Here is a 24806-nt window from a genome sequence, read left to right on the forward strand (position 1 = left end):
TTTACAGATGAGGGAACTGAGGTTCTAAAGACTTAACTAAACCTTTGTGAATCGCATATCTTTAAGTAATAAAGCCAGAACTGGCTAGAAATCCAGTCTCTCCATTTGGTATGTTTTCTACCAGAAGAACAGGCTGTATTTATTATAGGGTGTTGTTATGGTTCAGATATGAAGTGTTCCCCCCAAGTTCCTGTGTTAACACAGAAATGTTTGGGATTGAGATGATTGAACTGTGAAGGCGGTAACCTCATCAGTCCATCCTGACTTGAATGGAATGACTGGGTGGTGATTCTAAGCAGGTGAGGCATGACTGGAGGAGGTGATCACTGGGGGTGTGCCCTGGAAGGTTCCATCTTCCCTGAGTCCCCTTCCCCTTTCTCCCCCCTCTGCTTTGCGGCTGCCTTCACCTTGCCCTTCCACCTGGATGTCCTGCCTTGTTTTGTTCCCAGAACACTGCCTCTGAAACTATGAGCTCCAAATACACTTTCCCTTCTCCAAGTTGATCATGTCAGATACTTTGGTCAGAGTGACTCAAACCTAACTGACACAGTGGGGACACAGAAAGGATCTGTGGTGAGAAGACGCTTATTTGATAGGGAGAGAGCCAGTCTGGAGTCATTGGGAGTCTTTACCAATATCATTTACCACAGGTTTAAATGCTCACTGTGATTCAACACTTGATGTGGAGTAAAGTTCTAGGTTATTTCTTGGGGCAAGTGGTCTAATTTGTATAGAATAAGTAAGTGGCAATAAATGATCAAAGGCTGAAAGTTTTTACAAAGTGTCACTGAGAGCGCTCCTATTATAGAAAAATGAAGTATGCTACTGAAACTGAGGGGGTAATTCTGAGCACAAATGAGGCTAAAACGTAGTTTGGATCATATTTTAAATGAAATGAAATGCTGTTTCAAAAGAATAAAAGATTCATACAAGAAAATGTCCACTGCTTCTACGTTTTCATCCCAGGTAGGTTCAAAAGAAAATGGGATTAAACAGTGGCAAAAAATTCATTTGACTCTGCGAATGATTAAATATTGAAAACAGGATACTAAAGGACATTATAGAATCTTTAGCCGTAGAAATTGTTCAAAATGAAATTTAAAGTATTTGAATGGTTTGGGTATACACCAGTCTGAGCAAAAGCTCAGCCCAAAGACTTCCTGAGACCATTTTAATGTCTTCGATTCAACACCGAAGTATTAAAACACTATACTACCAGCCTCAAAAAAGATCTGCTTTATGCTTGCTTCAATCCTTCAAGAGTCCTGAATGATTTTCTGCTCCTCCTGTTGATTCCTTATGTTCATTTCTGTTTATGAATAAAACCTACCTGCTGAAATTCCAGCAATTCCAGAGGCTGAGAAAGGATGACAAGTTCAAAGTCAGCCGCAGCAACATAGCAAGTTGCTTAACCCTAAGCAACTTAGCAAGATCCTGTCTCAAAATTAAAAAATTAAAAGGCCTGGAGATGTGGCTCTGTTGTGAAGTGCCCCTGGGGTCAAGCCCCAGTACAAAACAAAACAAGAAAACAACTACACTTTTCTTTTAGCTATCCATGTCCACTGGAAACATTTTGATGGAAATTAAGACTCATTAGGGATTTTAGATAGTTAATTGTATTTGCTTCTGTAGGTGGGATTTACCTGTTTTAAAATCCTCCTGAACACTGTTATAAATAACTTTGCTCACACTGTTGAGTTGATTTCTAATTTAATGAAATATTATATCTGAGTTGATTTTAAAAACTGAATAGATGCTAAACTATGGAATAAACTTAGGTGTCCGTCAACAGATGAATGGATACAGAAAATGTGGTGTGTGTGTGTGTGTGTGTGTGTGTGTGTGTATGATGGAATACTACTCAGCTTTAAAGAAGAATGAAATTATGGCATTTGCTGATAAATGGATGAAGTTGGAGAATATCATGCTAAGTGAAATAAGCCAGTCCCAGAAAACCAAAGGCTGAATGTTTTCTCTGATATGCAGATGCTAATTCACAATAAGGGAGGTGGGTCCTAGGGAAGAATAGAGTTGCTTCATATAAGGTAGAGGGGAGTGAAGGGAGAGGAAGGGTATGGGAGTAGAAAGTATAGTATAGACTTTATTTCCTCATGTACATATATGACTGCATGACTGATGTGATCCTACGATATTTTTTGTCCAATTAGAAAAATGAGAAACTATACTCCATTTATGTATGATTTACCAAAATGTATGAATGCATTTTTACTGGCATGTATAACTAATTAGAACAAATAAAAAATTAGTAAAAAAATAAAAGGGGGAAAAAACTGAATAGATACTATCATTTTAAGGAATAGGTAGAAATATTCCCCCAAATCTTGACCATGGTACTACTGTGTTGCTATTTAAAAGAATCTGGTTTAAAGTTGAAGAGATTAATTGTTTCTGTCTAAATTTCAAGAACTGACTGATATGTGATGATGGCCATATCTGGGATTTATGAATTCTTAATATCTCATAGTATTATTTTGGGAGCCAGTTCTTTTCATTAATTGTGGCTATATCAACTAGGTACCTCATCTCTTGCTTAATGTGCTATCCCCGATTCTAAGTTTATTTATTCATGAAAACTTTTCAAAACCTTAAACTTTTTTGAAAATGTTTTGTAAAGAAAGGGCAAGGAATTTAGCTATCTGATTTCTCTGAACATATGAACATATTTCTCTGTGGTCTTTCATTGCAGGTTTTCAAATTAAAGCTTTCACATCCCTGCGCTTCCTATCAGAACCTGCTGATGCTGTCACAATGCGGGGAGGAAATGTTCTCCTGAACTGCTCCGCAGAGTCTGACCGAGGAGTCCCAGTTATCAAGTGGAAGAAAGATGGCATCCACCTAGCCTTGGGAATGGATGAAAGGAAGCAGCAGCTTCCCAATGGATCTCTGTTGATACAAAACATACTTCATTCCAGACACCACAAGCCAGATGAGGGACTTTACCAATGTGAAGCGTCTTTGGGAGAGTCTGGGTCAATTATTAGTCGGATAGCAAAAGTCGCAGTAGCAGGTAAATGGGTCCCTTCTTTTCCTCTTTCTATGCTATCTTTGTGTTTATTTGAGGGGGGATTAGAAAATAATGTTTGTAGAAATAATGTGTATTTAATTTTTTTTAATTGAAAAGTAATTGTTTTAGGTGCTAAGTGAAGTTTTTGATATATGTATTCATTGTAGAATAATTACATCAAGCTAATTAGCATGTCTTTCACTTCACATTTTTATCCTTTTTTTGTGGTGAGAATATTTAAAATGGCTCTTTTTGCAAAATGGTAATATATCTTATATTTATTAACCATCAAGCAATGCAATCGATCTGAAAAATGTATTCCTTTTACCTGACGGAAACTCTGTACTTCTCTATAGACATCTCCCCACTTCCCTCCTCTCCACCCTCCAAGCTTCTGGTAACAATTATTCTGTGCTCTACTTTATAGATTCCATGTATAAGTGAAACCATGCAACATTTGTCTTACTGTGCCTGGCTTATATCATTTGGCATAATATCCTCCAGACTCACCAATGTTGTAAAAAATAGTAGGATTTCCTTCTTTTTCAAGATTCAAATATGTTCTAGCATAGAGAGATAGATAGACAGAGACAAACTCTGAGTTTAGATATTCCTTTGTTATATTGATTTTAAATCCTTTGAATACATATACTGAATAGTGGTATAGTTGCATCATTTAGTATACCTATTTTCAGTTTTTCAAAGAGCTGCTATACTATTTTCCATAATGGCTGTACTCTAATTTAGTTTGCCATCAACAATGTGCATTGTTAAGACAAAGGAAAGATGTAAAGATTCATGTCTCATGGTCCTGACTGACTTTTGTCCTCAAATTAGCTTGGGAAACAGGGGAAGGACCTCAATATAATCAACATAGTGTTACGAAAAAAAAAAAAAAATTTAAACAAAGCTGGCTTAATTTGATTCTTTGCCTATGTCTATGGAAAGAATTTTCATAGAAAAAAAATGAGAAAAGTAATTTTCTAATTAATTCCTTTTTACTAGTATCGAACTTTTATATGAGGTAAGCACAACATGAGAAATAAAAATGTCTACTTATTTTTCCAAATATCTTGATTCTTGGCAACATGTTGACTCAATAGTTGGATGATAACTTTAATATTTTTCTTTCATATGGATAGGCAGAAGGCATGTAGACTCTGATAGGACAGTAGAATATTCTGGAATCCATGCCACTGCTATTTCTGCTCTATTAATCTGATTAGAAGACAACTCACAATTAATTCTTTTGGCCCTTGCAGTGTTAGACCTATAGAGAGAAGAAACAGATTTTTGCTTTTACTTGTTTCTATAATGAGTCTGTCAAAAGTTGAGCTGTGATATTTTTAAAATTTGGTATCAAACATTAAGGCCAACAGATCCAACCTGAAACAAATTTAAGCCATCAAATGGGCAAACAGACCTGAAGGACTGTTTCCAAACTTAGTCTTTAATTCTTCATGAAACAAAGAAAATGAGCCAATAGGCTGTTATTTAGCCATGCAACCCTTTCCCAGATCTCATTTAGTCCAGTCTCCTCCTGGAGAATGGTCAGGATGAGAGCTCATTTTCAGCACTAACAGTAACTGGAACAATGAGACAGGATCCCGTCCCACCCTACACACTCTTCCAGTGATGGTTCAAGTCTGTTGAAATCTTAGCGAGACAATTTTTTCACGTGATGCTGTAACGATTAGATCCCATAGATATGAACATCAGTCCTCAAATCCACTTCATAAACCCATTGTGTGTGTGTGTGTGTGTGTGTGTGTGTGTGTGTGTGTGTGTGATTTCTTTTCTCCTCTAAGGACTCTGTTATAGACTGAATGTTTTGTCTCCACAAAATTTCTACGGTGAATTTCCAGCTCCCAATTTGATATTATTAGGAGGGGGGACTTTGGAGGTGATGAGTGTGATTAGGACCCTTAGGCAGAGGAATTCAGAGAGTTCCAGTACTTTTTGTCATGTGAGGACACAACTGGAAGTCAGGCGTCTGCAAACCAGAAGGGTCCTCACCACACACCAGTCCTGCCGCAACCCAATCTCAGCCTTCCAGTCATAGGAACTATAAGAAATGAGATTTTCTTGTTTATAGGTCATGTAGTCTATGGTACTTTGTCCTGGCAGCCCAAACTAACAAAGGCAGTTACTCCTTCACATCCATTTAACCCAGAGATTTCCTCAGTAAAGATGTCCTGGTGATAGGATCCTCACCAACAGGTAGAATAGCCAACCATTCTGATTTATCCTGAACGGACGTGACTTTACTATTTGAAAAGTCCCCTGTCTAAGGAAGCCCTTCAGTGCTGGCTAAAACTAGGACTTCTGGTCACTCTACCTAGAGGTAACCCTGCCTGCTTTAGCAATGACAGACTGAAGAGATAGGTAAAGTGACAATTCTGATCATGAAAACGCAATCTTAAGCCACCTGGGACCTGTGAGTGATGGGTGTCTGAAATCTGATTGATGAGTATCAAGTGTAGAGAAGACAACGTTGATGATAATTGTGACTGATTAAGAGGAATAAGTGGAACAAGTGCTGAGAAGTAGGCAAAGCTGCAATCCTAGAATGCTCCAGATTGGGTGGAAAGGGTGCAGCTAGACTTTCCATCATTTGGGAATTTACTGATCCCACCCATCAGTTGTCTACAACCAAAGTTGCTCTGCTGATTCTAATGAATCAAGCTGGCATTTTGATGCCCTATTACAAAAGGCAGCTGCATCTGCCCTGTTAATGAAAATGGCCTGATACGTTGCATTTTCAGTTTTCCTACAATCTAGATTCACTTTTATGTCTTCTCTGTTTCAATGGTGAAATGAAGAATGATTCCTTCCCTGTGAGATATTAAAATAAAGTGGCTTTGACTTTAGTATTCTGCACAAGGATAAGCTCACGGATTCAGTCATTGAGTTGCAATCTAATATTAGATTGTATCATTTCAAGGCAATAAGGCTGTTCACAGCATTTTAAACACTTACCATGCTGTTTGGCAACACAGAATACATCAATGTTATGTCTGCTGAGGTTAAGATTGCCAAACCACTAGAATTCACAAGGGGCGTATATCTTCCTTGTAATAAAGACCATGGACCTGATTTAATCTCATTTTTAAAGCATTAGCAGTCAATAAACCAGTCACTACTAAAAGGTAACAGTCTGCTTTGCTTGGGCAAAAAAAAAAAAAATCTGTTCTGTAACCCCAGGTGTAGTGGCAGTGTAGAGCCCATTTAATATAATGCCCCTCTTCTACTTTTGCTTTCTCAACATGTATTGATAAAAAGAAATATAGCAAATGAAATCTGTCTTTAACAATCTGAACATTTTATGCAATGGTCTCACCATGCACCATTCATCCTATCTTCTAGGTATTTCTCAAGTGCTCTTTAAATCCTGAGTGAGTGCACACTTGGCTTGAGAGGGAAGGAAAATAGGAAAGATAAATAGAGGACAACCATCTCATTTGCTAATGGTTTGGATATGAGGTATCCCCAAAAGCTCCTGTGTAAATTCAGGAATATTCAGAGGAGGAAAAAATTATAAGAGATGTAATCTAATCAGTTCATCCTAGTTTGAACGAACTAGGTGGTAACTGTATGCAGGTGGAGTGTGGCTTAAGGAGGTGGGTTATCTTCCCAGTGACCCCTTCCCCTCTTCTCTGCTTCTGAGCCACCATGAGGTGGCAGTACTCCCCCATCATGTCTTTCCACCAGGGTACTCTGACACCTCTGACCCAGAGCAATGGATTCAAACATGAACTTAACCTCTGAAACCCTGAGTCAAAATGAAATGTTCCCCTTCTAAGTTGTCTTTATTAGGTCTTTTGGACAAAATCCTAACACACCATCCATTATCTTGCTAAAAGTCACAGTGCAATAGACTAATGACCATGAGTATTTCTAGTAATTTTCAGTTCAATTAGTAAATAATTTCTGAGCTATCAAATATGCATTTGAAAGCAACTTCACCAATCCTGGTTAACCCTTGAAAATTCCATTTTTATCCAGTAAGTTTTCATCTAAAATGTCGAGGTCTTTCCTGCCATGTATATATCTCTGTTTAGCCACAAGATTGAGTTTGAAGAGAAGCAAAAATACACGTTGTTGTCTATAAAGCTTCTTAAACCACACTTTCTACCCTATACTTAATAAACCACCTGCAATGTTTAGTATCAGACTTTTATCTTGCCAATTCCTGCTCAGGACCCGCATGTGGAGGGAGTAGGTAACCCTCATAAGCGTGGGCTTGCTGGAAATAAAGGCTAGGAAAATAATATTAAGAAATAAACACAAAAAGTGAGAATTATACATATATGTATATTCAAAGTGGGAACTTTGACAGGTAGAAGAGACCTGATGGGTCTGATGCTAACAAAGGGAAAAGCCCCCAAATGCTTTATTTATAGTGAAACACATCAAAGGGATTCAGTGCAGAGCTTCTTCAGGAAAACAGGATAAAGATGGGGAAAACCAAAAGTTATTTGGGCTTTGCAGGCTATGCCCATCTCCTGGCAGCTCTTTTGAACTTTGGGCTGTGTCATCAGCACAATCTGGGATTTTTTGAACCAGGGAATTTTACCCAGGAGTTCCCAGAAAAGCAACCTTCCTGCCTCATGGTGGCTCAAACAAATCCCAGTTCACGCAAGGCTTCCCACAGCCAATGAAGATGTGGGACTTTATACTATATGTGGAGAGCTCTGTCCTTATCATCCCCCTTTCCTTCCTTTCTTCTCCTCTCTTCCTCCTCTCTCCCCACTCCTTCTTCTTTATTGGATTTGACCAGAATAAGCTGCCCTACATCTGGGCATTTATAAATATACCCATAATGGATTGTGTTAGATTGCTTTATATCTCAGTAATCTAAAATTTAATTAACTATTATGACTATGGAATTAGAAAATGGACTAATGGACTGTGCTGGAACATTCACATGCTACTTAAAAAAAAAAAAAAAGAAGAAGAAAAATGGCATGCAAATTCCACATTCTTTCCATAATCCATAACATCAAGATGAACTTGCATCTGACCATTTATATTTTCCTTGTTCCAGAAGTCGCCAGCTCTCCAAGCCACTGGATTCTCTTTTGTTCAACAGACAAAATAATAACCAACCTCTTAAGACTGCCATGACTTTTAAATGGAACATATAGCTCTGTGGAGCAAGAATACTATAAATAAATCTAGTAATGTATATTATAGCATTATTACAATTATTATTAGTTAAACTAACAAATTTTAATGTTTTCATGTGATTGTGTAAAATACGTTTTTTGGTGGGGCAGTGAAATATTGGTTACAAATCCTGAGCCATAAATTTTGGAATCTTGAATCAGATTATCTGAACACAAAGTGGCAAACCCAAATTTAGTTTTCAGGAAGTTGGATGCATACAGTTTTTTGACAAGCAGTATTTAAATTCCTCTGACTAAAAGATTCATTTTTGATCAGTTGATCTATGATGTGTCAGTGTAGTCAGTACAATTTGGGTTGGCTAGACCAGGAGTTCTAGATGGAGCAAGAAGTGCAGTCATCTCTGACAGAGATTCCAGGCCATCTTCTGGTCCTCTTTAATGCCTTTTCAACTGAAAAAAAGATTTGCTGAGGTGTGGGGTTCATGGGAATCAGACTAGACTGGGAGTTTCACAAACTGTCCCCTTCCTCTAGGAAAAACTATTTGATATCATTATGGTTTTAATTTAAAGTATCCACCCAAACTCATATGTTGAAGGCTTGGTCTCCAGTGCAGCCATGTTCAGAGACAGGGCTTTTGGGAAATGACTGGATCGTGAGGCATTTAATTTCATCAGTGAATTAATACATGGACTGATTTGTGATTTAAATGGACTACTAGGAGATGGTAGGAACTATAGGAGGTGGGACTTCCTTGGAGGGAATGGGTCCTTGGGGACATTCCACTGGGGACTATATCTTGCTGTCCTTTCTCTCTCCATACTTCCTGGCTTGCCATCATTTAAGTAGCTTTCCTCCACCATACCCTCTGCCATGATGTTCTGCCTCACCTCAGGCCTCAAGTAATGAAGCCAGTCAATCATGAACTGAGACCTCAAAATTGTGACCAAAATAAATCTTTTGCCCATTAAGTTGCTTTTCTTGGATATTGTACTACAGTGTCAAAAGCTGATTAACATAGATATCAAAGTGTAAGAAAATCAAATACAACAGAGCTCCTCTGAATAGACATGAAAGACCCACCTAATTCTATTTTACCTGCTACAACCAGGACAAACTTGTCCTCCCATCTGCATACCTATTCACTCACACAACTACTTTCACACACACTTCACCCACAGACTCTGAGGAGCACAGTTGGAACCTAGTGTAACTTCTGCTTATCTTTACCATCTTGGGAATGGAGTGGGGGATCCCTTCTTAAGTAGTGACAATAACTACAAGATACATTATGGAGAACTTCTGTCCTGGTAGAATTTGCCTTCTGCTAATTTTTGAATATTTACATCTCAGCATTAAAACCACACTGAATTGTTTTTTGTAGTTCTTTGAAAAGCAGGTCTATATGCATTGTCTCATAATGCTCAAAAAGTTCAGTGATATATGTACCCTATTTGACAGCAGAGTGGAAGCGGGTAGGTGACGTTCTGTGGGCAGAGACTAGAACTTAGGTTGTCCAAGATTGGATGCACAATATTCTCTTACCACTCTGTTTCTCAGTGAAAAGACACTGGATAATTTACTGTTCAGTCATCTTTCAGTTACTCGTTTTAAATTAATTAAACTCTCTAAACTGTAACTAAGGGAAAACAATAATAAAAATAATAATTGACTTTACTTATCAATTTAGTTCTTTGAAAATATCAATTCCATGGGGAAATGATATGTTCTGAATGTTTTCTTTTGAGATGAGAAGATTTAGTTTTCATTGCTTTATACTCAATAATGACACATGATACATCTATACGGAGAAATTGTAAACATACAATTTTTAAACTTATAAATAGTCTTAAATAATCTTCTAGGAACACAATTAGGGGTTTTTTTTTTTTTTTTTTTTTGGTCATTTGTTTGTTTGTTTTTAATCTTTGTAAGTGGTTTTCTGATTCAGGCCAATTTGCCTGCTTTTTCCCCCTTGAAAAATCAAGAAAATAAAAGACCAAGTAAATTGCATTTACTTGAGTTGTTATTTAATTCAGGGCATATTTTTTTCTTCCCTTTTACAATAGATGTTTCAAGATGCAAATTGTGGCACTCTGCTTTTAAATAACACAGGCATTGTAATTAAAATTCCCCTGTGTTTAAAAAAAAATAATTAGTTACTTGAGGAGTTGTTTCAGTGAATTCCCTTCCAGAATGCCTCCCATTTAAATGAGTTATGAAATAATTAGTGAAAGCACATTATGGTGAGAGAAGCCAGAAAGAAGCATTTTGTGAAATGATAACCTGACCTTTACTTTCTTACTTAAAAGGAAGCAGAAAAAGGAGCTTGTCTGAAAGGAAAGGAGAATAAACTACATCGCCTCGGGTCACTCAAATGTTATTTAAAGGAAACAGCAAGAAAAATGCTCATATTCCTTCTCTCTACAGGAGCAAATATAAGAATCTTGCCTAGAAGGTCAAGTTCATCCAGTGAAGCAGTTTGGAAAATGTATCCCAGGGCTCTTGAATACTCTGAAAATTCTATTTTGGGAAGGTTCAGTTACAGAGCAAAGCTTTCCATTTTACACAGATAGGAATATTGTTTATTTTCAAATGATGAGCAGGAAAATAAATTGTCCTGACTCTATATTTCTTAATGTTCCTAATTATCTCTCTTTGGCTAAAAGTTCCTATTGTTGTGTGGTTAAAACATGAAAGAAAAAGAAAATATAAGGAAGAAATGTGGCATTTTATGTGTGCTATTCATATTTTCCTTTAATTTTATTGCCAGATAAAACTATGATAATCATTAATATTGCTCCTTTACCTACTCACCCACACCCCCAATTCCCTCAACTTAAATAATTGCATTTTAAAGGGTAGGGATTTAGTTGCCTCCTTCCTAAATCAATTAACTCTGCAGTAAAATTAGAATAGAAATATATGTATTCCTGAAAAATATTCAGAGTGGAAAGACATCTTCTACACTATGAAAATTACAATAGAGAACTTGACAGGGCTTTTTATAGTAGAAACATCAACAAAATAAGTTTTTTAAAAAATCTTCCAATCTTTCATTTCCTTTTCTTTGTTGTGAATTCTAGTTCATGTGACAATGGGAATAGCTAATTATTCATTCCAAGTTTAATCAGTATCTTAAGAGCACTGTTCTTTTATTCATCTCTTCAACTATCCACAGTGTGGTTTTTGCTGGTACTGTAATGAACGTTAAAGAGCATTCTCTAAAATAATTCTGTGATAGTAACCAAACTATTTTGAATTCTAGAAGACCCCTCTGGAATACAAAAGCTTAATTTTCTTGATAAAGGTGAAGCTCACTAAGATTTAAATCATAATAATGTAGGAGAGAAAAAGTTACATCTTCCCCTGACCTATCAGAAGGTCAGGACTGACACCCCTATAACCAAAGACGGATTACCAAGAGAAAAGCAGAGCAGATTTATTTAACCAGTCTTACACGGCACAGGAACCTGCAGCAACGAGGACCTAAAGACCTGGGTGTGGGAGAGAAGAACTGCATTTTAAATCTGATGAAGAAAATGAATAGTTGTGTGAATGAATATGATTTTCCTCAATGGTGTATGATATAATGGTAATAATCCAGAGACAACACAGCAAGACCCGTTTATTCGGATTCCTTCTGTGTCTCTATATCACATTTGTTCCCCCAAGGTACTGGGACAGGATACTTATCACATGAGGGTCTTATAACCTTTATTGAAGGGAGGTAGATTAAAAAACTCTTTTATGTATAGGTCTCACAAAGACCAAGGTCAGAGAGTGACCTTCAGGGTGCCATATTTTGGGGAAGTGTATCCTGTACCCCATCATTAAGTCGGAAGATTAGGTAATGTAATTGCAAATCTCTGATGAAATTATGTATGATTATAAATTTAATAAGGCATTTTTACTTTTATGAACCTATCTCTGTTACTGATTTTCCCCATTATACTTTTTATGTACATAATAAAATTTACTACTTAAATTTAATATTATATAGAAATCTTTGAATTCAGATATTTGTAGTACATACAGAGTTTTTCTGCAAAGTAAGGAGACATTCAAATCTAGAGAATGTTCTAGAATCACTTATAATTAGTTAGAGAAAATTATGGAAAAGTCTCACTGTATCTAGTTCCTAAATCATCTTAATCTTTTCCTGTCATGACCAACAACATTTATAGGTAAAAGTACTGAAAACAAATAGTGACACAAGTTCTCATCATCCTCTGAGAAATTATCATTTTTAGTAACCTAATTTTATATTTATATTCTGTCCGTATAATCTATAATAAGCAAACTAGTCAATAGCTCACTTATCCCATAATTATTAAATATGTCTATGATTTGGTGGAAGTGAGAGCCACCTATTTGCTAAAGCAGTCACATATTCCTGATGCAGCAAATAACTTGTGTTTGACCTTGAATCATGTGTTTAGCATTAAAAAAAACAATAAAATAGTGACAACTATTTTTGACAGCAGTTAAAAAACTACAGTAGGTCCCCAACTTATCTCCTTATTTTATGATTTGCTCAAAATGAGCACACACCCTGTGAGAGCTGTGAGTTCCAGTGTGGTAAGCAAAGTTTCTTTGGAAAATTCTGTTAAAAGACAGAACCTGAGTGCAGCGGTCAGAGCCTTCTCCACTGAAAAACCTGGTATGAAAATCTATCCCAGATGGGCACGGTGGTGCAGGCCTATAATCTCAGCAGCTCAGGAGGCTGAGGCAGGAGGATTGCAAGTTCAAAGCCAGCCTCAGCAACTTAGTGAGGCCCTAAGCAACTTAGCAAGACTCTGCCTTAAAATAGAAAAATAAAAAGGAATGGGGATGTTGCTCAATGGTTAAGCACCACTGAGTCCAATCCCCAGGACCAAAAGAAAAAAAGAAAAGAAAAGAAAAGAAAAATGAAGAAGAAAAAGAAAACCTCTCCCGGTATCTGAGAAGCAGCCCTTTTGTAGACAACATTTATAAAGGTCCTTATCTGGGGCTTATCTCTAATTGCAACTCAGGCATGGAGGCACCTGCTCTAACTGGGTCGTTTTCATATGGACCTCTGGAGTTCTATTTCTGGAGGGCAGTTAAGCACCAAGTTTCTGCTTCACTCAGAATCTCGGTGGGCCTGAGTCAGAGTAACTGCATTTAAATTGTTTGATAGATGTCATGTGTGTGCTGTGAGTGTGAGAGACAGTCAGTGTTTTATCATCTGTATACTTCCTATTATGCTGGCTAAATTATTGGGTTTACACTATTTCCATCCTCACTCAGCTCCCCCAAAGACAGTTAGACATCAATACAGAAAACAGACACACACACCTCCCTTGCCTTTCCCTTTAGATGGCTCTCCCTACCTAAGCCTCTATATTTTAAATCTATTGATAAACACCATAGTTGTGAAATCTACCCTTTGATTTACAACCACTGTGCTATTGTTTGTTCTATTACACTTATTTTTCAAAATCACTTTTTACAAAAAAAGAAAAGAAAATCACTTTCATTGTAACCCTGAGGCTTTAACGCCCTTACAGGGGAGGACCCATCAGGTTCATTAACTGAGATTCCACCTGGAACATTTCTCCAACGAGAAGCCTATTTAAGAAAGTGTGTTAAAGATTAATAAAGCCTAGACAGCTTCAACATTAAATTTCAGTGCTGGTTGATTTTATTGGATTGGATTTTTGTGGCCCCTCTTACAAGGAAATTCATCTATAAAGGCTAGAACATGACATAAAAAATAATTAGTATTTTTTTTTTGATCCCAAGCAGTGGTTTCAGGAGTACCTTTAGGTTCTATAGTGTATAGGACTCTTTAGAGACTAACATTATGGTTATATCTCTAAGGCTTTTTCTGTTTGAGACCCTGCCCAGGAAGTACCTAGGTTTGAGGAATTCAATTGCAGATAGCTATGTTGAAAATTGGGAGCCAGAATTGTCTTACTGTCATTAACTGAGCAAGTAGAGCTGGCTTCTCCTTAACTTGCAAATGTTGTTGAAACTTGCTGCTTATTCCAAAAGAAGTAGTGATGAGTTGACCTGCTAATGAAAAGCCACAAATGTCTGCTGGGGAGAATCTTACAACCTAGAGGATTGCATCTTATCAGAGTTTGCCAGCTCTTCTGTACTGATGTGATTCTCACCTGCTTTCTGTGAAAGGAAGTTTTTAGTAGTGTTACTCCATGAACGGACTTGAGGTTGAGACTACCCTTAGGTCTACACTGAAATTTTCCAGGCTCTATTTACTGTTAAAATGGCATTGAGTCCTATCAGCAAACCACAGAAGAAGAGAAACCTCTCCTGTTGACCTAAAAGCCCTCCAGTCTGCCACACCTCTGGCCTCATTTAAAGTAACCAAATCCACACAGTCCTTCAGCTTTTGTAGCAATCTGCTGAACATGCAGTATCCGTCCATGTCTTTGCCCACTTCATGCTATATGTAGTACTTCCTCATCCAACTAACTCCTGCTATTTTTCTCCCCCAAATTTAGTCTTTACAGCCCACCTTCTGGAATCTTTAACTGACTGTAGTTAGCAGCGGGCAAACTCTGGGTCTGGCAAGGGGCAAAGGGGGATTGGAAAATAAAGATTGACAGACAAAGATCTTGAAGATTAGGCTGGGGTTAGGTGGAGCTCTGCTCTCTGATGGAGATGCAGGTCTAAAGAATTACATCAGCAATCTTTATTTATATATGTCTCATTATCAGGTTTAAGAGGATGCAACCATTATTCTTTGTTTTCAGGACATCTATGTAACTTTTCCATAGTTACAATCCACAATTGCAAAGTGCACTGTTAGGAACTTTGTGCAGCTCTCAAGAAAGTCCACTGTTAAAAGTTGCTATAAGGTGGGCAGGAACCAGAGAAGGGGAGCTGGTGAAACATTGTGGTTGTCTAACCTAAGAATTCCTTTCTTCCAGGGAGCTGTGTGCCTGAGATCAAGGTTAGCACTGATAGGGCACTTGCACAGAGCCTCCTCATGCAGGGTATTGCTACAGTAGCTAGGCATCCTGGGCCCTTGCACAGAAACATTCCCAGGAACCAGGCATGCCACAGCCATGAGGGCATCAGAAAGCCCTGATCTCAGTAACTGCTCTCCCACCTTCTGTCACCGCACTCAACTGGCCCCCTCGGTAGGCAAGGAAAGGTGCCTTCTTTGTGCTTTCCCCTGTCCACATGAAGCCACTTCACTGTATCCTTATAATGTCTATGCACAGAATTCCTCACCTGCTGTGTGACACCCTGAAGTTACAGACCACACTACCTCTGTCTTAGCTTCCCTAGGTGGGCTGGCCCTTTAGAACCTTGATAGTTGTATGGTGCATTGCGGGGGTTACGAATCTGGACTTCACAGCCATACAGACAGGACTTCGAAACTTCTCTATCCATTCTCTAGTTCTGTCGACCTAACATAATTGGAAATGTTCTGGACCCAGTTTCCCATCTGTAAAATGGGACTATGGGATCGTGTCTACCTTATAAGATTGTCTTGACCATAAGTAATGCTTAGTAGAGGCCTGGAAAAGAATAGCAGCTGAATAAACAAACCTTCATTAAAATAGAGACTTAGAACAGTATCGAAGTCTCTGACAGCAAAGGGGATGAGGGGAGCCCCCAGAAAGAAGCTCTGTTTTCCTAAGTGGACACAACTCCTATTTCTTGCTTCTCCGTCTCTGGCCTTTTACCTACACAGAGTCTGGTCCTTCCCTCTCTAGAGTGACCCTGTGTGAACACGTGGTGTTACACAAGCCTCTGTAAAGCTCTTAACACCAAAACTGCAGGATCAATACTTCCACCTGAAAAGATCAGAATTAATAAAATAACAAGTGTACTAACAAGTCCCTACATAATAGTCAGGAACTTTATTCTCTTGTTTGATGCCTCTGAAGCACACCACTTAATTCTCACTTGCTAAAAGTTGGAAATAAGTTTGCCATGGCTTTGAAGAGCTTTCTCTGCACCCACTAACCTCGGAACTATCTTCTGCTTCCAGAAAGTTATGTGAACTGCAGGTTGGCTCATGACTCCAAATGACCTCTCATGTGCCATGAAAGGAACTCATCATTAAAAACATAAAGATATTACTAGGGTTAAGTAATGTAGGTCAATGATAAATTAGATTAACAGGTGTTTTCATATAAGCCTTAATTACTTATAACTGACATTGAAAATTATTCCCCATATTATACTTGCTGTCCACTGGTATTTTTAAAAAATGCAAGCAATCATTCCATTTTGCCAGAGGGTCTAAATTTGCTTCTTCCAACAAAACTGTCTTTTCTAAGTCTTATTCCCCCTCTTGCCCAATTTGTGTAAATATCTGTAACACAAATGTTTCTCCCCTAAAAAGGCTTTTTGAAAGTCTTTTTCTAGGAAATATTTTAGTGACCAGCATTATTTATGTTGCCTGTGTAGTTACGTAAATCATTTCAGCCTTTTCTCCACCAGAATTCTTATAACTTAACCTGTCTTTAGAAAATGTGAATAAGATTGCAAAATAATGCTGCCCCAATAAGCACTTGAGTAGTTGGGAAAGAAAATGTGAGTGCAGGGTAGAGAATGTGCGTGAGGCCCAATGACAATAACAAGGAGCTTTATAAACGATACACACTACAAATGGCACCACAGTTTGGCAGAGGAAAGCAATTTGGCGAAGTGAAAGATGTTAAATGTTTTAATTTTCTTCCATGCCAGTAAAATCTTGTAAAACAAGGTGACATATTAAATTTTCTATACTACAGTGGCTCCAAGAGCCTGTCAACATTTTCATTATAAACTCCATTTTCAGAGCTTTATAACTCAGCTTTAAGAATTCACTCTGGCCTGACATTTGGAGTGTGAGGTCTTACCTGGGGAACATGTGTTTCACATGCTTTAAAAATTATGAGTTTATCCATTTCTCTGTTTATAATGAGTAACCTTTTCATCCATTTCTCTTGGTTGCTGGGCCTCAGAAATTGGAGGCAAGGGCTTACATGGGGTAGGTCGCTCGTGGGGGCAAAATGTACAGAGGTGGGCAAGGCAGGGCGGGGCTGCAGATCTCCATTACTGGGCCTCACAGTCAGCTAATCACTGTCAGTCCCAGGAAAAGCAGGAGTCCTGTTACACTGCCCTCCAAGTTTGGATTGACTTTGTGCTAACCAAAGTGCATGTTACACCAAATCTCTATAGAACAAGTCCATGACTGATTGGAGATTTCTTAGTCCCATACTGTTTAATCTAACATTTGTATTATCTTGTGTGAAATCCAAAATTTCTTAACAGTCACTCTAATCTTGCTTGTTTGCTGTGGCATCTTCGTGTGTGTGTGTGTGTGTGTGTGTGTGTGTGTGTATAAGTGTATATAAGCTGCTATTTCTCCCCTTCCTACCATACTTAACACACAAGTCTTTAGTCAACATTATTAAAAAATACAGGTACAATTTTGTACACAATGTGTTTTAGAATATCTATAGAGAAATTTCCTGAAGAATAATTATTTTGTGGAAAGTAATTAGAAAAGAGTGGGGGAGAAAAGAAGGATGCAACAGAGGAGGAAAATGCATTACTATGTACTACAGGTCTTGAAATATCTTGAGGACTGACTACCTAGTATGGGTTCCCCCAGAGCATCAGATATGACTACCTGAAAAGATGTGGAGTTCCTTCATAGATGATGTGGGAAAGAGTCTTCAGTTCTAGGTTGTTTTGGGATATTTCCAGGAAATAACCATTTTCTGTTCAACATTCTTCCTTTCTACCATGTTGCATGGTGTTGTCGTCTGGCTGCCATATCCTTGTTAAAATGTGAGAAATACCCAGTGTAGAATCCCAACACCTGTTTTCATTTTGTGAAGACCAATATTGTGCCATTTACCAAAAATAAAGAAAGACATTATTTATTTTCTTAATGACTACGGTGTATACAAAGTGCCTCAAGAGACAGAGATTTAAGTGATTTGCTTCATTGTTAATAAATGCCCATGGCAGGTTCAGAAACTAAGTCTAAAGACTCCAAACCCTTTTATCTAATTCACAAAGCTTTTCTTTACATGGACAAGGACATCCGTTTCTTTCTTTACTTTTCTATTAGGTCATAGGAAACCTAACCTTGTAAGTGGCTTATATTTTTCAGTGGAAAATAATAGTGTATGAAGACCTTCAAATTGAAAAAAAAGTATGAAAAGACTTGAAGTCTCAAAGTATAATAAGTTTAAATTAAGAACCATAAAAAAATAAAAAGAAATTCATTTCTTTTTTCATTTCTCTCACTTCCTTGTCACCTCTTTTTCCTCCCTTCCTGATAGTCCCATTGTAGTGAATGACTTCTATCCATCCAATTGCCTGGCTAGAAACCGGTACAATGGAATCTCAGCCTTTCCCCCTCCCCACTACAACATTATGATCAAAGAATAAAGTGTGTCTAGTCTCTCCACAGAATTCTTTCTTTTATTTATTATTAAATTGAGTAAAATGTATTTTATTGACACAATATTTGTACATATTTACGGAAAATAATTCCATAGGTGTATGCAATGCGTGATGATCATCAAGTCAGGGTAATTAGTATTTCCATCTTCTCAAACATTAATCATTTCTATTTGGCGGGGATCTTTGAAAATAGTTCAAAAGATATCATAGATTGTTTTAGGCTATAGTTGCCCTAACTGTGCTATAGAACACCCATTTCTCCCTTTTTCCTGTGTTTTGTATACATTTACCTAACCTCTCTTCTCCCTACTGCCTTCTCAATCTCTATTAACCACTATTTCACTGTCTTCTTCTATGAAAATGATTATTTTAGTTTCTGTAAATGTGAAAACATGTATCACTTGTTTTTCTGTGCCTCACTTTTTTCACTTAACCTGATGTCCTTCAGTTCCATCCATGTTGATGAAAATGAAAGCGTTTCATTCATTTTATGGTGGAATGATATTATATATATAATTTTCTTTATCCATTCATCTGTTGATGGACACCTAGGTTGGTTCCATATCTAACTGAATGGTGCTGAAACAGACATGGAGCACCACTGTCTTTTTGATGGAATGACTTCATTTCTTTTGGGCGTACACCCAGGAATGGGATTGCTGGATTATTTGGTAGTTCTCTTTTTAGATTTTTAGGAACCTCCACACTGTCATACTGGCTATGTTAATTTGCATTTCCACCAATAATGAATAAGAGTTCCCTTTTCTCTGTACCTCTCCAGCATTGCCATTTTGATAATAATCACCTCAACTGAACTGGTTTGGGGTTGCATCTCCATGATGATTAGTGATTATGGTATTGAATATTGTGGGCCATTCGTGAATCTTCTTTTGAGAAGTATCTATTTGAATTTTTATCCCACTTTTATAATCAGATTATTATTTTCTTTTTCTGTTGAGGTCCTTATATAATCTGCATATGAATTCCTTGTCAGGTGAATATTTTGTAAGTATTTTCTCCCTTTTTACTGGTCATATCTTCACTTTGTGCTTTCCTTGTGGTATAGCTTTTTAGTTTGATTTAATCCTGTTTTGTCTAGTTTTTATTTTTTATTGTCTGTGCTTTTGGGGTTTTATCCAAAAAATATTTGCCTACACCAATGTCTTGAAGTTTTTTCACTATATCTTCTTCTAGTAATTTCATAGTTTTGGGTCTTACATTTAGGTCTTTGATCCATTTTGAATTGATTTTTGTATATGGTAAGAGATAGAGATCTAGTTTCATCCTTTTTCATACGTTAGTTCAAGTTTCCAGCACTATTTATTGAAAACACTATCATTTTTGTAATGTTTATTCTGTGCTTTATCAAAACTAGGTTGAATGTAGGTGGATTGATTTCTGAGTTCTCTATTTTGTATGGTCTAAGTTTTTAATTCATTGTAATAAAAACCAAAGAACATGGTTACTGTACAGTATGATAAGAATATATTCAGTTTTGTAAGAAGCTGCCAAAAGCCCTTCTAAAGTGACTACACCATTTTGCATCCCCACTAGCAACTGAGAGTTCCTCTTGCTCCACATTCTCGTCCACACTTAATGTTGTCAATGTTCTGGATTTGGGCCATTCTAATAGGCATATAGTGGTATTTCGTTGCTACTATTATTGCAATTCCCTAATGACATTTGTGGAGTATCATCTCATATTTTTACTTGCCATCTGTGTATCTTCTTTGACCAGATGTCTATTCAGGTCTTTGAATCATTTTCATCAATTAAATTATACATTTTCTTATTGTTCAGTTTTAATTATTTTTTAGTATATGTTATGTGACAGTCCTTTATCAGATATGTCTTTTGCAATTGTTATATCTCAGTCTGTGGTTTTTTCTTATTCTTTTAACTATGTCTTTCTTGGAATAGATGTTTTTCATTTTAATGAAGTTCTTCATTCTATCAATAATTTCTTTCATGGGTGGTGTCTTTGATGCTATATCTAAAAAGTCTTCTCCATACCCAAGGTCACTTAACAATTTCTCTTTGTCTTTGAGGAGTTTTATAATTTCACATTTTACCTTTAGTGTTTTGATTCATTTGGTGCAAACTTTTTGTGAAGTATAAGATCTGTGCCTAGATGAATATTTCTGCCTGTGGATGCCCAATTGGTCCAGCACCATTTGTTGCAAAAACTTTCTCAGTAATATTGTCTTTGCTCTTTTGTCAAAGATCAGTTGACTTTATCTACAAAACAGTTTTAGTGTGCTTATTTTTTTTGTATCTATTGTTATGATTGAAACAGAAGCTGATATCATCTCTTGCCTGCTTTTCCTGCAGTGGGCTATTAATGAGCTTGCAATCTATTTCATTATAGAGGCCAGAGTTGTCTTTTAAAAATATTTGAAGCTGTTGAATGATTTACAACTGATTTTGGAATATAAAGTTTCAGTATCATCAAAAAGTTCTGCATGATCTGGCTTCTCTTACCAACGCTTTTCCCCTTTTCCCTCTCTTTCCTCCACTAACAACTTTATCCCTGCCAATTTGGGTTTAGCTCATTCCTCTGCTCATTCTTCAGAGCTTTGTTTAGGTATCACTTGCCCCGGCATCCTGTTGAATTTTTAGGTTTTACTCCTAACCATGCTCATAAACTATGTCTTTAGTGTCTTTCATAACAATTACAAATTATAATTTTATTATTATTCATCTAACATCTTCCTCCCCAATAGGACTAAGGGCTTCCTGGGTGCAGGAGAAGCCATTCCTATCATCCATTGCTGAATACACAGTGAACAGAGTATTGCAGTGTCTGAGGGTCCTACTGGCCTTGTGGACAGTGACTGAACTTGAATCATCTGTAAGGTTTAGGAATGGAACTGCAGAGCAGGAGAGTTGAGGGTTAAGTTCAAGATAACCAGATCTCAGAACTTTTCTGTTTATTAGGAATGAAGTACTCACATCACCAGTCAGCAGACTTAAGTCACCAGTGTAGGACCAACTAAGAGAGCAGGGATTTGGAAAGTCAGAGAATTATAAATTTGGAAAAGATAAGTGTCAGGACTTTTATAATGATGTTAAACCCAGAGTCTTGTATTTAGGAGTCAAGGTGCATCTTCCTTTTCCATTCACCTAGGCCCATAGTCCAGAGATTATTTTGTTTCTTATACATGGTTTCTGACATGCCCAGGAACATAAGACCATCAGTGTTCTTGGTCTCTCCTTCCCATGGGGACTCTACAGAAAATAATTGGTGGCTTTCATCATTTCTCTTTTTGAGGAAAAATGTGTTTTCCCTTTCAGAAAGCAGTTTTCAAATACTCTCAAGTTTACTTTCAAGTCTCAATGGGGCTGATTTACTCAGAGTCCTTGGGAAAGAAATGAGCCCTGGGGTAGCCCATGGTCAGCGGGTGCCTGACCAGAGAGCATGATCTGAATGGGACATGAAGCAGGTGGGAGGAGAGTGTATGTACATACAATGTGTGTGTGTGTGTGTGTGTGTGTGTGTGTGTGTGTAGTTAAATATAGTAAAGCTCTCATTCACATAAAATTAATATTTCACATAAAAGAATAAATTTTCAACTAATTACTTTCTGTTCTATTGAATTCTTTTAAATTCCACACTCAGATTAAAAGGAGCATGCCTGACTGAGCCCCTTGTTAGCCGACATTGGTAATCTCTCTAGTGCTTTCTCCCTCAGATAGCCTCTGGCTTCCTGCTGGAGGTTGAGGACAGGCAGTCTCAGTGTCCTCCTCTGTACACCAAGGGTGAACAGATAAACTGCGTGTAGAAACACTAGCAAGTAAGGGTCCAGAAGCCAAAGACATTTGAATCATCAGACTTACTCATATGATAAATGTGAATGTCCTCTAACCAAGTTTTCTCTGAGTTACTTTACCATTTAAGGGAGATAAAATTTTCTTCAATATCAAAACCCTCCTACAACGCTGAACTGTTCTGTTGTTTTTTTTCCCTGTTTCTCTGTCTCTAGTCTCATCTCTCATATTTTGATTAACTCCTATGTTTGGCCTTTCTCAAGTTTGTTGCATATCAGAATCATTTGTAGGAACTTGTTAAAAAGACAGGGTCCAGTCAGGCCTTGTCCTGCCTCTGTGGGTTGGTTTTCTTTATTAGATCCCCAGGAAATTCTGACCTACACCAAAGTTTAATGTGCACAAGTTTTCAATTTTACAAAAATAGTATCATGTTTGTTACTCTATGATACCCCTTTCCTCCCCATCTTTTCTGATTTCTGTAGTATAGTTACATACTTCTTTTTACTTACTACAGTTGAATCCCTTTTTATTGCTGGAAGTTATTAACTATTGGATGCTCTTTATTAGAAGATGTAATGACAAACACTTAGGGAAGTGATAATTTTATCAATTCATGCTGAACACTTCTTGGTTTAGGGACTTTATGTAACTGTTATTTTTTCAAGAATATTTCATGTACCATGATTAAAAACAGCTAGTAAACCATGAATACCAAGAGAATAATAGTTGGAGGTTTATAAGTGTACACTGTGGGGCACCAGTAATTTATTTTTGAGAGAGCCTGATTAAATGCATCTCTATGGATTGTCATGGTTTATGGCAAACATGATGTGGTGATTTGTGTTAGAGTTTTAATAAGTTTAGAGTTGAAAATTTATTCTGCCTTCAGTTTATTCCCTTTGGCTGATAGTTAATGTTCAAGGCACTTAAAGAAACTACCATGGAAATTCCAATAAAAAAATCATAAAGCAAAGGATAAAAGGGTCAATGTCAGAGTTAGTTGTATTTCCTTCCCTTTCTCTTGTATCAGGGATGGAACCCAAGGGTGCCCTGCCACTGAGCCACATCTCAAGCCTTTTTTTTTTTAATTAAAAATAATGATTTTGAGGCATGATCTCATGAAGTTGCAGGCCTCTAACCTGAGATTCTCCTGCCTCAACCTCCAGGTTACTGGGATTACATGTATACACCACTAGGCCAGGCTTAGCTGGTTGTAATTTCTACCTAAAGATATAATAGCTCACATTATTTAAGGCCCTATATCCAAGAAGAATTCAGGTCAAATAAGTACATAATCTATCTCAGTGTTTTTGACTTTTTTCTTGTTATATTATCTTATCCCTAATTGTTTGCCTCTGAAATTCAGAACATTATAGCATAGATCATGTCTTGCTCCTTGCTTGTCCTGGAGATTTAAGGGCCATACACATATCCAAGTGTTGGTATATATTTTAATTGTCAAGAAACTTAACTTTTCAAATTGCTCATTTGTTTAGTATTCAGAGTGTCATAAACATGGATCCCCAAAGGTGAGCGGACTCTATGACTGGATATGTGTCATGACACCTCAAACTCTTTATGATTTTAATGGGAAGAGAACTACATCTTCTGGGGGCTGCTGGGATGAATAACAGCAATTGGGTAATACTTTGCAAAAGGAAATTAAATTTTGAATGGAAGAGACTGGACTTAAGGTCATGAGATCTCAGAAAACTCTAGTCTATGTTTTAAGAATTATGCTAAGAGTTAGACATCAGATACTAGGACGCTGATCTTTTCCCTTCTAGTGTTGAAAGTCTGTCATCCTACTGATGAAGACATTGCATCAATTTTGTGATCTGAATGTCAGTTAGGTTGGTATCTAAAGGGAGGTGATCATTCTTGTGTTTTTCTTTCTTTACCTGTGAGTTCTATATCAAGATGATTTATTTACCAAATATTGCTTTGTCTTCCCAACAACAGTTCTTGATATGATAGAAGAAGTTTATAAGTATCGAAAAGCTAAAACCCCAAATAATAAAGAAAAACCGTGAAAGAACATAGACAAAAGCTTGCAAACCGTTTTTTTAGAAAACAGATGTCAGCTACAGGAGGAGATAGATAAATCTTAGGCTGATGAAGTTGTAGCCAAATAATTTTCCCTGATGACAATCTCCAGAGATGGTTGTTAAATGTACCAACTTGTAATTATTGAATTGCCGAGGGGTTTGGGAAATCTTTCTGGAACAGGAGTCCCAGATGTTTGTGATATTCAGGCTGATTAGGTAAACTGTGGCCTGGAACAGTGGTTCTCCAAGAGTGTGGTCCCTGATCAGCTGCAACAGCATCATTTGGGGACTGGTGGAAAATACAAATTACTGGGCTCCAACCAGACCTACTGAATCAGAGACTCTAGGGGTATTGGCCAGCAATCTGTGTTTTAACAAGCCTTCCTGGTGATTCTCATGTACACTCAAGTTTAAGAACCACTGGCTTAGAG

At 37.3% G+C, this 24806-nt stretch overlaps 1 protein-coding gene across 1 annotated transcript in view; it reads left to right on the top strand.

Annotated features, from left to right (window-relative positions):
• The window catches only part of Dcc (DCC netrin 1 receptor), a 1110494-nt gene that overhangs the window by 381574 nt on the left and 704114 nt on the right, over nucleotides 1-24806 (top strand). Inside the window, exon 2 of the mRNA XM_047526548.1 lies at nucleotides 2708-3028. Coding sequence (XP_047382504.1) covers nucleotides 2708-3028 — 321 coding nt within the window. The remainder of the gene's footprint in view (nucleotides 1-2707; nucleotides 3029-24806) is intronic.

The sequence above is a fragment of the Sciurus carolinensis genome, chromosome 15, assembly GCF_902686445.1.
Source record: "Sciurus carolinensis chromosome 15, mSciCar1.2, whole genome shotgun sequence".
NCBI classification, from domain to species: Eukaryota; Metazoa; Chordata; class Mammalia; order Rodentia; family Sciuridae; genus Sciurus; species Sciurus carolinensis.